General features: G+C 47.4%; 1 protein-coding gene across 2 annotated transcripts in view; it reads left to right on the top strand.

Annotated features, from left to right (window-relative positions):
* Positions 1–80: 80 nt before the first annotated feature.
* The window catches only part of uhrf2 (ubiquitin like with PHD and ring finger domains 2), a 41,838-nt gene continuing 30,067 nt past the window's right edge, over positions 81–11,851 (top strand). For both annotated transcript variants that reach the window (XM_080476589.1, XM_080476588.1), the window contains exon 1: positions 81–461. In XM_080476589.1, the coding sequence (XP_080332715.1) occupies positions 309–461 (153 nt within the window). In that variant the 5' untranslated portion in view covers positions 81–308. The remainder of the gene's footprint in view (positions 462–11,851) is intronic.

The following is an 11,851-nucleotide window of genomic DNA, read 5'->3' as shown; positions in this document are numbered from 1 at the left end:
TCTGCTCCGCTGGAACAAAGTGCGAGCTGCGCCTTTAACTGCGCGCTGAGCTCGTTCACCGACGTTACTTCGCGAGATTTGCAGCTTGGCGCCGCGACCTCATGTGAGACGCCTCCTGGCTCCTGCTCGATCCAGTCCGACGCTACCTCTGCAGAGGAAGACGCAATGGAGCCCTAAAAACTCCCCGTTTCCATTTTGGCCCGCGCCCTGGGGGAGAGAGAGTCGGAAAAACGCGTCGACCCGCAGCCAGAGCAGCCGCTTCCATTTAGTTGTTTTCCTTCCTCGAGGCGGAACAGGGCGGCGCGACGATGTGGATCCAGGTTCGTACTATTGACGGGAAGGAGACGCGGACCGTGGAGGATCTTTCCAGACTGACCAGAATTGAGTCTTTACGCATGAAGATCCAGGACATCTTCAACGTGAGCCCGCAGCAGCAGCGCCTCTTCTACCGGGGGAAGCAGGTAAAGCCTTTCCTGGGTGTTTGTGCTGGAGAGAGAGAGAGAGAGAGAGAGGGAGGGTAAGAGTGAGAGAGAGAGAGAGAGGGAGGGTAATAGTGAGAGAGAGAGAGAGAGAGGGAGGGTAAGAGTGAGAGAGAGAGAGAGCGAGAGAGAGAGAGAGAGAGAGAGAGCGGGTCGTGTCGGACCCGTTACCGAGCGGAGCTTCCTGTTTTCATCGCCCGGAGCTCTTGCGCAACAGCCCGGGGAACGCGGTGTGCCGCCCTCCGGAGGAAGCGGGGCAGCATCCAGGCTTTCCCCCGCTTCCCTGCAGCCTCTCCGGTCTTGTTGTTGTTGTTGTTGTTGTTGTTGTTTGGTGCTGATGGGAGCAACAAATGCCCCGCCGAAGGAGGCATGTTTGTTTACATTGAGGCGCCCTCTTGTTTCCACATGGAGCGCAAAGTATTGCGCACTTCTCATCCGCACGAATTTACACCAAAGCTCACAAACACACGACCGATTGAGATCTTTAGTCTGGATCAGAGGCGTGAGTAATCTATTACCAGTCACCACTTTACTGTCATTAAGTAGTTTGGCAATTAAAGCAAGTTTTATGGTTTGAATTGAAATAGTTTATATTGACTGTCAATTTTAAAATAAGCATGTATTTTAAATTGTACTCAAGTATTTGTAAAATGTCTACTTGGAGAGAAAGAATCCTGAAAAAATTTAAAAAAGTGATTATTGAATATGTAAATATTACAAGCTTAGACACTACTTTTATGTGGAGGCCTCGATTCCCGTTTACACAGCAATGTTTCAAAAACGGGGAAAAAAGACGTAGTTTGCATGTTGGGCCTGTAGTAGGTGCTGTTGTTTGTTTTTGTAATGAAATCAAAACGTTATAAACGTTGATAATAGGAGAACATTCCAGTGGACACACCACCAAGTTGGATTGTTATTACGGTGACTGTCAAAATAAAACCACCAAGTTGGATTGTTATTATGGTGACTGTCAAAGTAAAACCACCAAGTTGGATTGTTATTACAGTGACTGTCAAAATAAAAGTACCAAGTTGGATTGTTAATACAGTGACTGTCAAAATAAAAGTACCAAGTTGGATTGTTAATACAGTGACTGTCAAAATAAAAGTACCAAGTTGGATTGTTAATACAGTGACTGTCAAAATAAAAGTACCAAGATGGATTGTTAATACAGTGACTGTCAAAATAAAAGTACCAAGTTGGATTGTTAATACAGTGACTGTCAAAATAAAAGTACCAAGTCCAGGAGAATATGGACTTGGCGTCGTGACACCACAGAAGAATCTTTGTTCTGATTGTCTACTGAGCATGTGCAGAAGAAATAGTTCCTATGGGCGTGATGAACAATCAGCTTTTAAAATAAGTAGCATTTTCCCCGTTTCCATGGAGACAGAGTCGGAGCGTTTCAGTTAAGTTTTTTCCACGTAGATTGAGCGAGAGCATTTACAAAAAGTTCCGCCTTTCGAGCCATTTTCAAAAAGTCACCTTCCCAGTGGCTCCGACGCCCAAAATGTTACAAAAGTTTTCTATTACATTTAAAAACGTGGAAACGGGGTCTACGTGAGCAAAAACTAAATCCTACTTTATGTACTTTTGAGTATTGTTGGGTGGCTGTGACTCGGTTGGCAGAGCGGTCGCCTCCCAATCGGAATGTTGCTGGTTTGATTCCCATCTCCACATGTCAAAATGTCCTTGAGCAAATGTGAATGTGATTAACAGTATAAAGTGTTGGCGACTGCTTCCGGGGTGGAACCGTCTTCTATAACGGAAATTATCTCCAATAATATGGTGGTGGTGAGCGTGACCATTTACACAGAGACGAGGTAGAGCGTTTTCAAAAAGTTGCATTTCCATTAACGCTGAGCACCGTTGTCGTGTAAACGTACCAACAAAATGCTCCAGGAGTTGTCAGTAGTTCGCCGTGGCAGATCGGCTCACTGACGGTAGTTTATTCCTGATTTCTGCCTGCAGGTACGCAGTAATCCAGCCTGTCTAATTGGGACTTTTTTTAAATGAGATAGATGCTCTTTTGTTGCATATTTAAGAATCCTTCACTTTGAATGTCCAGAGGGTGAATGTGAACTGCACGGAAGCGTCATTTCTTTTGTCAGCCAGTCTTCTTCATGTCGCATCGGTAAACCTGCGGTATGCTGTGCAGCATTAATCTGTGGCTGTGTTTCCTCCTCAGTGTCTGACAGTAATCTGAGGTGGTTGTATTGCACAGATTGATAAGTGGCATGTTGCGTATCAAGAGCATGAGGCCTTACCTCGGTGCCATATGATTCTGATTTGTCAGGCGATGATTCAGTATTTAGTAAGAATTGAACTTTATCATTGTACTATATGACAGGAGGCAGTACTTCTTACACTTCAACTCTGTAATAAAACGTGTTTGCAGGTTGCAGCCCACCAATAATTCAGTGTAATTTCACTTTATGTTCACATTCTGCTGGTCTGATTGCATCAACAGTGCAGTCCATAAATGAGGCTTTGTCTCCTCAGTTACCCGGTTTGGTTTATTTTATCAATAAATGTGTTAATTTCCAGATTTCATGCTGGTATTATTACCATCGCAGTATGTAGGAGTACAGATCGCCACTGACGTGTCTAACCCTAACCCTGTTGACTCACCAGTGGTATAGAACTAAAGTATTCTACCATCCCGGAGGGATAAATGAAGTATGACTTGGTTTTCAATTGAAAATGGAAAACGTTCGTTGCACGGCGGGAGTGCGTTTACACGGCAACGCTGCGCCGAGCCGCTGAAAACGTAACTTTTTGAAAACAAGCCGTCTCCATGGAAACAGGAGAAACACAACTTCTCTGAATCGCTGCTACTGCGAATCACAGCCGGAGTACACGGTTCTTCTGCAAGTTGAAACCCAGCGCCACAGTGCAGAGGGTGGTTTTCTCTCTACTACCGAATAACAAGCCAAAAAGTACTAGAAAGTATTTCTGTAACATAATTAGTTTTTATTCGTTATTAGTAATGTTTTAGCTCATAGTTTAAACCTGCGCCTCACAACGTTGGAGTTAAAAGCTTTAACGTTCCAAGAATTAATTAGTAAATTAGGGAAGCTCCAGTACTGAGTACTAACCTACCGAGTATCGATACGAGTACCGACTAAATGCCATTAAACCTAATTCATACTCTATCTGCAAACAATATATGGAGGCTATGCGCCGCGGCGAACCGCCACCACGACGCCGCCGTTTCATGTAACCGTGTGGTTTTTATCCGATCGTCCACACGGCGGGTCCAGAGCGGAGGAATTAGAAAACCCCGCTTCAGGTTTGACGTGTGGACGGACATTAGCTGAAAACGATGATGTCATGGCCCCGCCTCTCGACCTATCACCCCATGACATCACTGAACAGGAGCAACATGGCGACGACCTGCTGATGCTGTTTGCCTTAATAAAGGCCACATGTTGGATTCCAGGGAATTTGCATGCGCCGTTATTCTTCTCCTCTCTTTTACGAGTACTCTGCTGTACCGATACCGATACTGGTATCAGTTTCGGTATCGGTACATCTCTACTTTACGTTCAGGAGCAGTTCTAACCTGGTCGTGCTTTAATTTCTCAGATTATTGATATAATATGGTCGTGTTTTATGAACTCAGTAGTGTCTCTTTTGAATATTACTTTTTTCTCCAGACACATTAAATATTGAACAGCGTCGCTTTTGGTCTTCGGGCCCCAATAAGATGAGGAATATTTGATCCTTTCAGACACGGTAAACAAACAGGACGTCTGCATGTCTCACGTAGAATCAGCAGGTATGGGAGGAGGAGAGATGATGCAGGTGTGTGTTTCCATGTGTCATGACAGATGGTTGCATTCAGCCTCCAGGAAATTTGCTTCCAGAATACATGGAGGCGTATTTTTAATATTTTAACAGACACACACACACACACACACACACACACACACACACACACACACACACACACACACACACACACACTGGTGCGAGTGCAGCTGTTGAATGACTGTGAGCAAACAGATATTATAGAATTTATGTTGAACCGACGAGGATGAAGTCCGGCTGCACCGTGAGCTGAATCTCAATAACCCCCCCCCCCCCCACCCCCCCACACCCCCACACCCCCCCCCCCCACCCCCCCCCCCCCCCCCAAAAAAAGATTGAAAGATGTAAAGGACTGGCCGGCGACTGAAACGCTGATGTGTGAGCGACTACTGACTGTCGGCGGCGATCAGCGTGATGCAGGAGATGCTCGCTGCTGGCAGGAGGATGCAGCTGGGATTTCTTCCCAGGTTTAGCAGAACGTTAGCGAGCTGATATTAACGCCGTGTGACTCAAACCCCCGCTGTGGAAAACGGAATACATGGGATGTTGATCTGAGTTTGTTTGCATTCGGTCACACTTCTGCTTCATTCATGTGTGTCGGGATGATTCACGGGCCAGGATCCTCCCTCTCCCTGTGAGTGGGATCTCAGAGTGACTAAACCTCTTGTTGTGTGATTAAATGATAATGAAGGGAAATCAGTCCTGAGTCACACTCGCCTTGATGACTTGAGTTTTAGAGGAATTACTACAAGAACTCTTGTTGTCGCACCAGAATGACGAATCTTTGCATGGTGACACAACACCATGATGAGGAGTGATCGATCACTTATCTCCACCTATAATCTTAGATAAGGACGAACAAGGCAAAGAGAATCAGTGTATTTAAGTTTACACTTTTGTTGTGTTTTAGGCCCTGGCCATACGAGCAAAAACTCTTTCCATTGTCCTTAAAATCTAATTTCCGTCACTATGAACACAGCTCAAAGCGGTGCAGTATATATGCCGGGTCTTTAGGTGGCGCTGTAACTGCCACTGAAATACACCAGAAGAAGACACGGCGCATGCAACAATCCTCGTATTCGACAAATCCGATCTTATTAAAGCAACGCTCATCAGCAGCTTCTGCAGCGCCACCTGGAGCAGGTCGTCTGCCAAACTGTTGTTGTTAAGTGATGTCGTGGAGAGGGAGGCGGGGTTATAGGTCGAGAGGCGGGGTCATGACATCATCGTTTTCACAGCTGAGGCAGCGTTTCTGAATCTCTCCACTCTGGAAGCTGTTGCCAGGCGCCATGTTGATGATCGGACGACAAAGATGCGGTGAAATGAAACCGTGCTGTCAGGTGGACCTCAGGGTTCCCGCCAGAAAGCTGTTGCATTATGGGTATTTTTTACAAACTATCCAAAACTCTGAAGAAAATCGTTGTCTTCTTTGAACTTTGTACCGTTTCCTTGCTGGTTTGTCAGGATTGGAGCCTCTGGTGGGCCGGTCTATGTTTGACACCCCTGATTTACAACTTTTAAAAGTTTTTAAATAGTATAAAGTCCTCTGGTGTCGCTGTACAGAGTCGTACCTACTTAACCCGCTGATCAGTCCTGCCCTTCCTTTTTGTCTGTGCGAAGTAAAGATGGACTCTCTGATCAGGGATTCCCGTGTGGAGTCAAACCGCTCAGCACAAAGCGCCGCCGCCGCCGTCGACATTCTCAAGTCAGAACGAAAGACTTTCATTGAATGTTGGAGTCTGTTTTCACGACTACAGTGCTGGAAATGGAACTTTTGGAAAACGGCTCCCAAGGAGGAAGTTTTCGAAAACTCCCCGTGGAAATGGGGCGAAATGCCACTTTGCTGCTGTGCATGGGTACCAGGGCCACCGTCAATAGTCTGGCAAGTGCGAGTAGCTAGTTTCTTATGCGGCCATAAGAAACATGGCGGCCTCTAGAGTGTCATGGCGGTGGAGGGATTTATTTTACTAATCATGACAACGTCAACGTCCTGGATTAAAGGTCACCGATCCCCTTTGTTTGTTAGATTTCTGGGTTGATCCTCCCGTAGGTTAATAGGTAAAATCACGGATTTGAAACGTGTCGAAGCGTTCGGAGACCGTCCTCGGTTACACCGATGTGCGATTTGTTACGTCCACCCACCCCCTCGCTCGCCCACTGATGCTCTGTTAGGATTTAGACTCGTGGCCAAACAACCCGGTCTGATTCCCTGTTCAAAATGGCGTCTTGTTTTCCCCTCCAGCTCGCTGCTCACGCTGCCTCACCAGTTCAAAGTCACGCCTGCCCTTCAGTCCCGAGCCTGAAGCTCGCTCGCTCTCTCTCTCTCTCTCTCTCTCTCTCTCGCTCTCTCTCTCTCTCTCTCTCTCTCTCTCTCTCTCTCGCGCTTATTTTTCCCTGAAAAACAAGTGCATTTTCCTTTCCATTTGCTCTCGTTGTTGTGTCTCTGATCGTCAGTCACAATCACACACACACACACACACACACACACACACACACACACACACACACACACACACACACCTTGCCGACCATGCGGCCTTTCCGCTGCAGCTGGCTCCACGTTCACTAATTTTAAAGCCCTTTTTTTTTTTTTTTTTTTTTTTTCATCAAGTGGTTTAAAGCTCAGCTCGCGTTGCGTTCAGGCGATCGCTTCGCTCTCGGATTTTCTTTTTTCTTTTTTCTTTTTTACCGAAGCAGCAACACAGATGAAATGGTTGTTTTCCACTGGTAGCTGCTGCCTTTTGTTGGCTGCAGTTATTGGCGTGCCCCCGTTCACACGCAGACAGTCGCTGTGACCTAGATATCGTTAGAATTTGATTACACGTGGACCGATGTGGCGGCTCCTCCATTGACGAGTGTTTTGGGGCGTGGATGTGGAGTTTGAAGCGAAGGGGAGTTGGCTGCAGCCGTCGTTGCAGTCACATTCTGACATTCTGGTTCTGGTTCTGGTTCTGGTTCAGTATCACATGAACATGAACAGGAAACAACTCCTGTAATTTCCAGACTATAAGCCCCTACTTTTTTCACGCGCTATGATCCCTGCGCCTTATACAATGACGCGGCTAATTTATGGATTTTTAAGGGTTAACGGGCTCCATGCCGCAGATACGTCTCACTTTTCACAGAGCTCCATCCTCTTTTGTATGGCGGTTAAAACTTACTGTGAGAGGTTTAAGCTTTGTAAAGAGCTGCACATTAAAAAGAAAAAAGCCTTTGTCGCCTTTCCAGGTACTTTGCTAAAGGACAGAAGACTTTACTTTCTCAAAGATGAAATGAGGAGTGAAGGAGAAAAGAGCAATAATGGAGGCTGGTACTGTGGATGGCCGCCATGCAGACACACCCCACGTCATTGTTTTTGGTAATATGACCTTTTTCGCTGGGCTCCATGTGAACAGGGCTGCGGCGTGGAGACAGGAAGCAACGGTGTGGGAGTGAAGGCCCGCCTGCCTCCCGGCTCACTTCCTGCTCTGAAACCTTGTGCTGGAAGCCGTCGCAGCCTCGCACCGTTCACACGTCTTTTCTCACTCTTTTAATTTGACACCCCCTCTTCTCCCCTCAGTTACGGCCTCATTGTTATGCAGGCGTAGATATGAAGCAGGCGGCTTCGTTCCTTTATTGTCACAACGATTTCTGCGTGAAGCGCCTTTAAAGCCTCACAATGAGATGGCGTGTTGGCATGATGTGGACCGGTGGAGCAATACTGGAGCCAATTCTGGCTTTCCGCCCTCGCTTTCAGATTTTTAAAGTTCTTTTTTAAAGGTAATCTTGGCTGCAGATTCTGAACAGTTGACTTGTTGCATGACGAAAGAATTGAACGCAAAAAAATGTAGCTGCGGCGTCTCGGGCGCCGTTTACACGACGACTCAAGTGAAAACGCGTCGTTTTTCATGTTTTTGTTTCAGTAAAAGTTTTGCGTGAAACTGAAGACAACATTCTGAAGACGATGATCGTTTAGGCCCCGTTCACACAACAACGTTGATTTTCCACTGCAGCGGCAGACACGCTGAATACAATGTCGTTAGTCTGCCAGGCCACAGGAGGGCGCTGTTGCTGCAATTCCCTATAAGCGTCAACAAAATGGAGAGAACCTGACATTCATATGGGCTCCTGATGAATCGGATGCTATCGGGGAAGTATCTCAAATATACAATTACTGATATGGACGATAAAACCTGAAAACGAACGGCGAGTCAAACCACGACGGGTCGGCCATGTTTGTTTACCGGAGCATGAGCAGAAGGAACTATTTACCACAGGGGGGTTGTGCATGTGCAGTAACAGCGCTCCGTCACCTCCATCAGTCTCTGGGAATCGTAACTGTGAGAGAATCGTTCCACCTTGGGAGTCGCTATAAAAACTTCAGGGATGCAGTGGATCAGAACACCGGTGTCGTGGAAACAGAACCTCCAAAAGTGAAGAAAGTTTTGCGGATACTCTTGTTGTGTTTTAGATGTCTGTTTACAGGGTAACGGTGCTAGGCACCACTGAATACGCAACTTTCTGAGAACGGCTCCGGAGGTGGAATTCTTTTAAAACACTCTGTGTCGATGGCAGAAACGCCGCTACTGCTAGTTCTGCACATGCTCAGTAGACGGACAAGAAGAACACGGTTTAATCCAGAGTGCCATGACGTCCAGTCCAGATTCTCCTGGACTAGTTTGATAGTTGGCAGTCACTGTCATGTGTGTGTTTTCATTACGAAAACAACCAACACAGCCCTCTAGTGGTCCAACATGAAAACTACATCGTTTTCAGCCGTTTGTGTGTAAACTGACATCGTTATCAAAACGTTGCCACATAAATCTGAAACTTTGCTGAAATGGAAAAAAAGCAAAAACGATGCATATTACCGGGGCTTAAATTGACTCAACACTGCCCCCCGATGTATGACAGAAGCATGACTTACATTTTATATATTTTATAATATATTATTTTATCATTGTTAATCTCATTCCTGTTGGATCTCCTGATAAAACACAGTTGCAGTCGTGATGAGAAATTTCCTGTGAGTCGCATATCGAAGACATTTTATGATTTGTGTGTTTGATTTATGCTGTGTTCTTTATCATGGCGGGGGGGGGGGGGCGGGGGGGGTGGCTCTACTCTCTTCTACCTCAATAATTTGGGACTTTTGGTGACATTTACTTGTTCAGGTGATGATTGAGATCAGTAGCACCTCGCAGCGAGCGGCGGATCACGCTGGCGGTAATGAAGTCGCTGTGGAAAGCGTTTCAGACGTCGTTTCAGCTTTTATGTCCTGAATGTTGTTCCACTCCGGTCCGACCTGCACAAGTCTTCCTGTTTGTTTACCTTTTTTCTTTTATATTAAAGAGCGTTATCAGGTTGCAGAAGACGAGCAGGTAGACGGTGGGTAACTGCCACCGAATGGAGGAGCGAGCTCCGGCGGCGAGACGGACAAAGAAACGCCGAGACGGACGGACGGACAGACTCACCTGTCTATCCGTCTAACGGCCACAGTATGGCTGCCGCTGCTCCTCTGATCTAAATTTCATGAGACTATTAAAAACAGGATGGGCGGCGGCGGGGAGGAATTGCTCTCCTGCCGACGCTCCCCGGCCGCTCTCCTCCTCCTCATTGTCAAATAATGAAGATGGGAGGAAAAGGGGCGAGCGAGAGCAGCGGCCATGCTTGTCCCTCCCCGCCGCCGCCGCCTTCACAATGGGTTCGTGGGGTTGGAAATGAACAGCCGAGGTCTGATAATGAGTTGGCGGTTCCACTCCCGACACTGTGGCCTTACTGTACGCTCAACAGTCCATCGGCCGCGGTAACCGAGTTAATCTGGGTTCAGGACGGGGCCTGCTTTTTATTTTGGATGCCTACATTCACACTGAGGATGATGATGATGATGATGGTGGTGGCAGTGGTGTCGACTGTGCTTGTACAGATTCAGTCATGGGGGTGGGTGAGGAGGTAGGGAAGCAGGGTGGAGGGGGGGGGTGCTCTCGTTTGGTTGTCATAGCAACCCAGTCATTTCTTTCCCCCAGCTCCATCTCCTATCGCTTTAATTCATGCGTTAGTATCTGTTATTTATTCTTCCTTTCTTTCAGGAAACGGTTGTGGACGCCGTCTTCCTGATGGCCGCCGCACGTCAATAAATCAGTGAAGCTCAACTTGGCTTCTAATTGTAACCAATGTTTTTAGTTTTGTCTTCCTCTCCCCGGAACACTTAATGCTGATGTAAAGTTAAACACGTTTATTCTGGAGCTGGTGATCGACCAATTTAGGAATGGAGAGCAGACGTTGCCGTGGGTCCTGAACGGGATCCGCTGGCGTATTTAAAGCTCGTGGATTTAACTGAAGTGCTGTTTATGTGTTGAGTTAACGGGTTGTTGGGTGGACGGCTCGTCCCCTCTCCGTCGTCTTCTGTCCGACGGGGCTTCGCTGTTTGTCCTTGACGAAGCGAGTGGCTTTGTGTTGGCGCTCTGCAGCACAGCGCCGTTCACTCGGTTTCACACAGGCTCCTCCAGGACGGAAGATTTGAACAGAACTAAAGGTTTCCAGCAGGCGGGGGCAGCCTTGATCCAAACTGAGCCGACACGAACAAAAACAGGATGAAAATGGCGACTCACTGACTGGAGAGACGTTTTCCCTCAAAATGAGGTTTTTCCCAATGAACAGGCCTGGATTTGATGTTTTTCATCGTGGTGGGGCTAAATCCATAGAACCAATCTAAAGGCTCGTAGTCAGTTAATTAGGATGCGCCGAGCTGGATGTCTGGTCCGACAGCGCCGCCCGGAGGTACACAGAAGAGCAGGAGGGACGTCCGCGGTATGGAGATTCATTAATATTAATGAGAACCACCAGAGTAAGACGGACTGTAGATTATGTTCTGACAAAATACCAAGAGGAGGAGGAGAGAGAGAGAGAGAGAGAGAGAGAGAGAGAGAGAGAGAGAGAGAGAGTTTGTTCACCAGCGACTGAATCACCAGAGACGTTAGCCTGATGTCGCGGAGCCATTTAAGTGCTCCGCAATTCCGAGCCATGCTACATGCTACATGCTAAAGAGTTTCAGGGCTGACGCCCCAGCAATGCTACATGCTAAAGTGTTTCAGGGCTGACGCCCCAGCGATGCTACATGCTAAAGAGTTTCAGGGCTGACGCCCCAGCGATGCTACATGCTAAAGTGTTTCAGGGCTGACGCCCCAGCAATGCTACATGCTAAAGTGTTTCAGGGCTGACGCCCCAGCGATGCTACATGCTAAAGAGTTTCAGGGCTGACGCCCCAGCGATGCTACATGCTAAAGTGTTTCAGGGCTGACGCCCCAGCAATGCTACATGCTAAAGTGTTTCAGGGCTGACGCCCCAGCGATGCTACATGCTAAAGAGTTTCAGGGCTCACGCCCCAGCGATGCTACATGCTAAAGTGTTTCAGGGCTGACGCCCCAGCAATGCTACATGCTACATGCTAAAGAGTTTCAGGGCTCACGCCCCAGCAATGCTACATGCTACATGCTAAACATGGTTAAAATCTGACTGATACACTCGTTAGCTCTATAGCGTGGCGACACGCAGCTCGGTCCCTGGGTTTACCGTCTATA

Source organism: Lipophrys pholis, assembly GCF_963383615.2.
Source record: "Lipophrys pholis genome assembly, chromosome: 12".
Classification (NCBI taxonomy): domain Eukaryota; kingdom Metazoa; phylum Chordata; class Actinopteri; order Blenniiformes; family Blenniidae; genus Lipophrys; species Lipophrys pholis.
The sequence above is the reverse complement of the archived record's forward strand: the minus strand, read 5'-3'. Positions and strand labels throughout refer to the sequence as shown.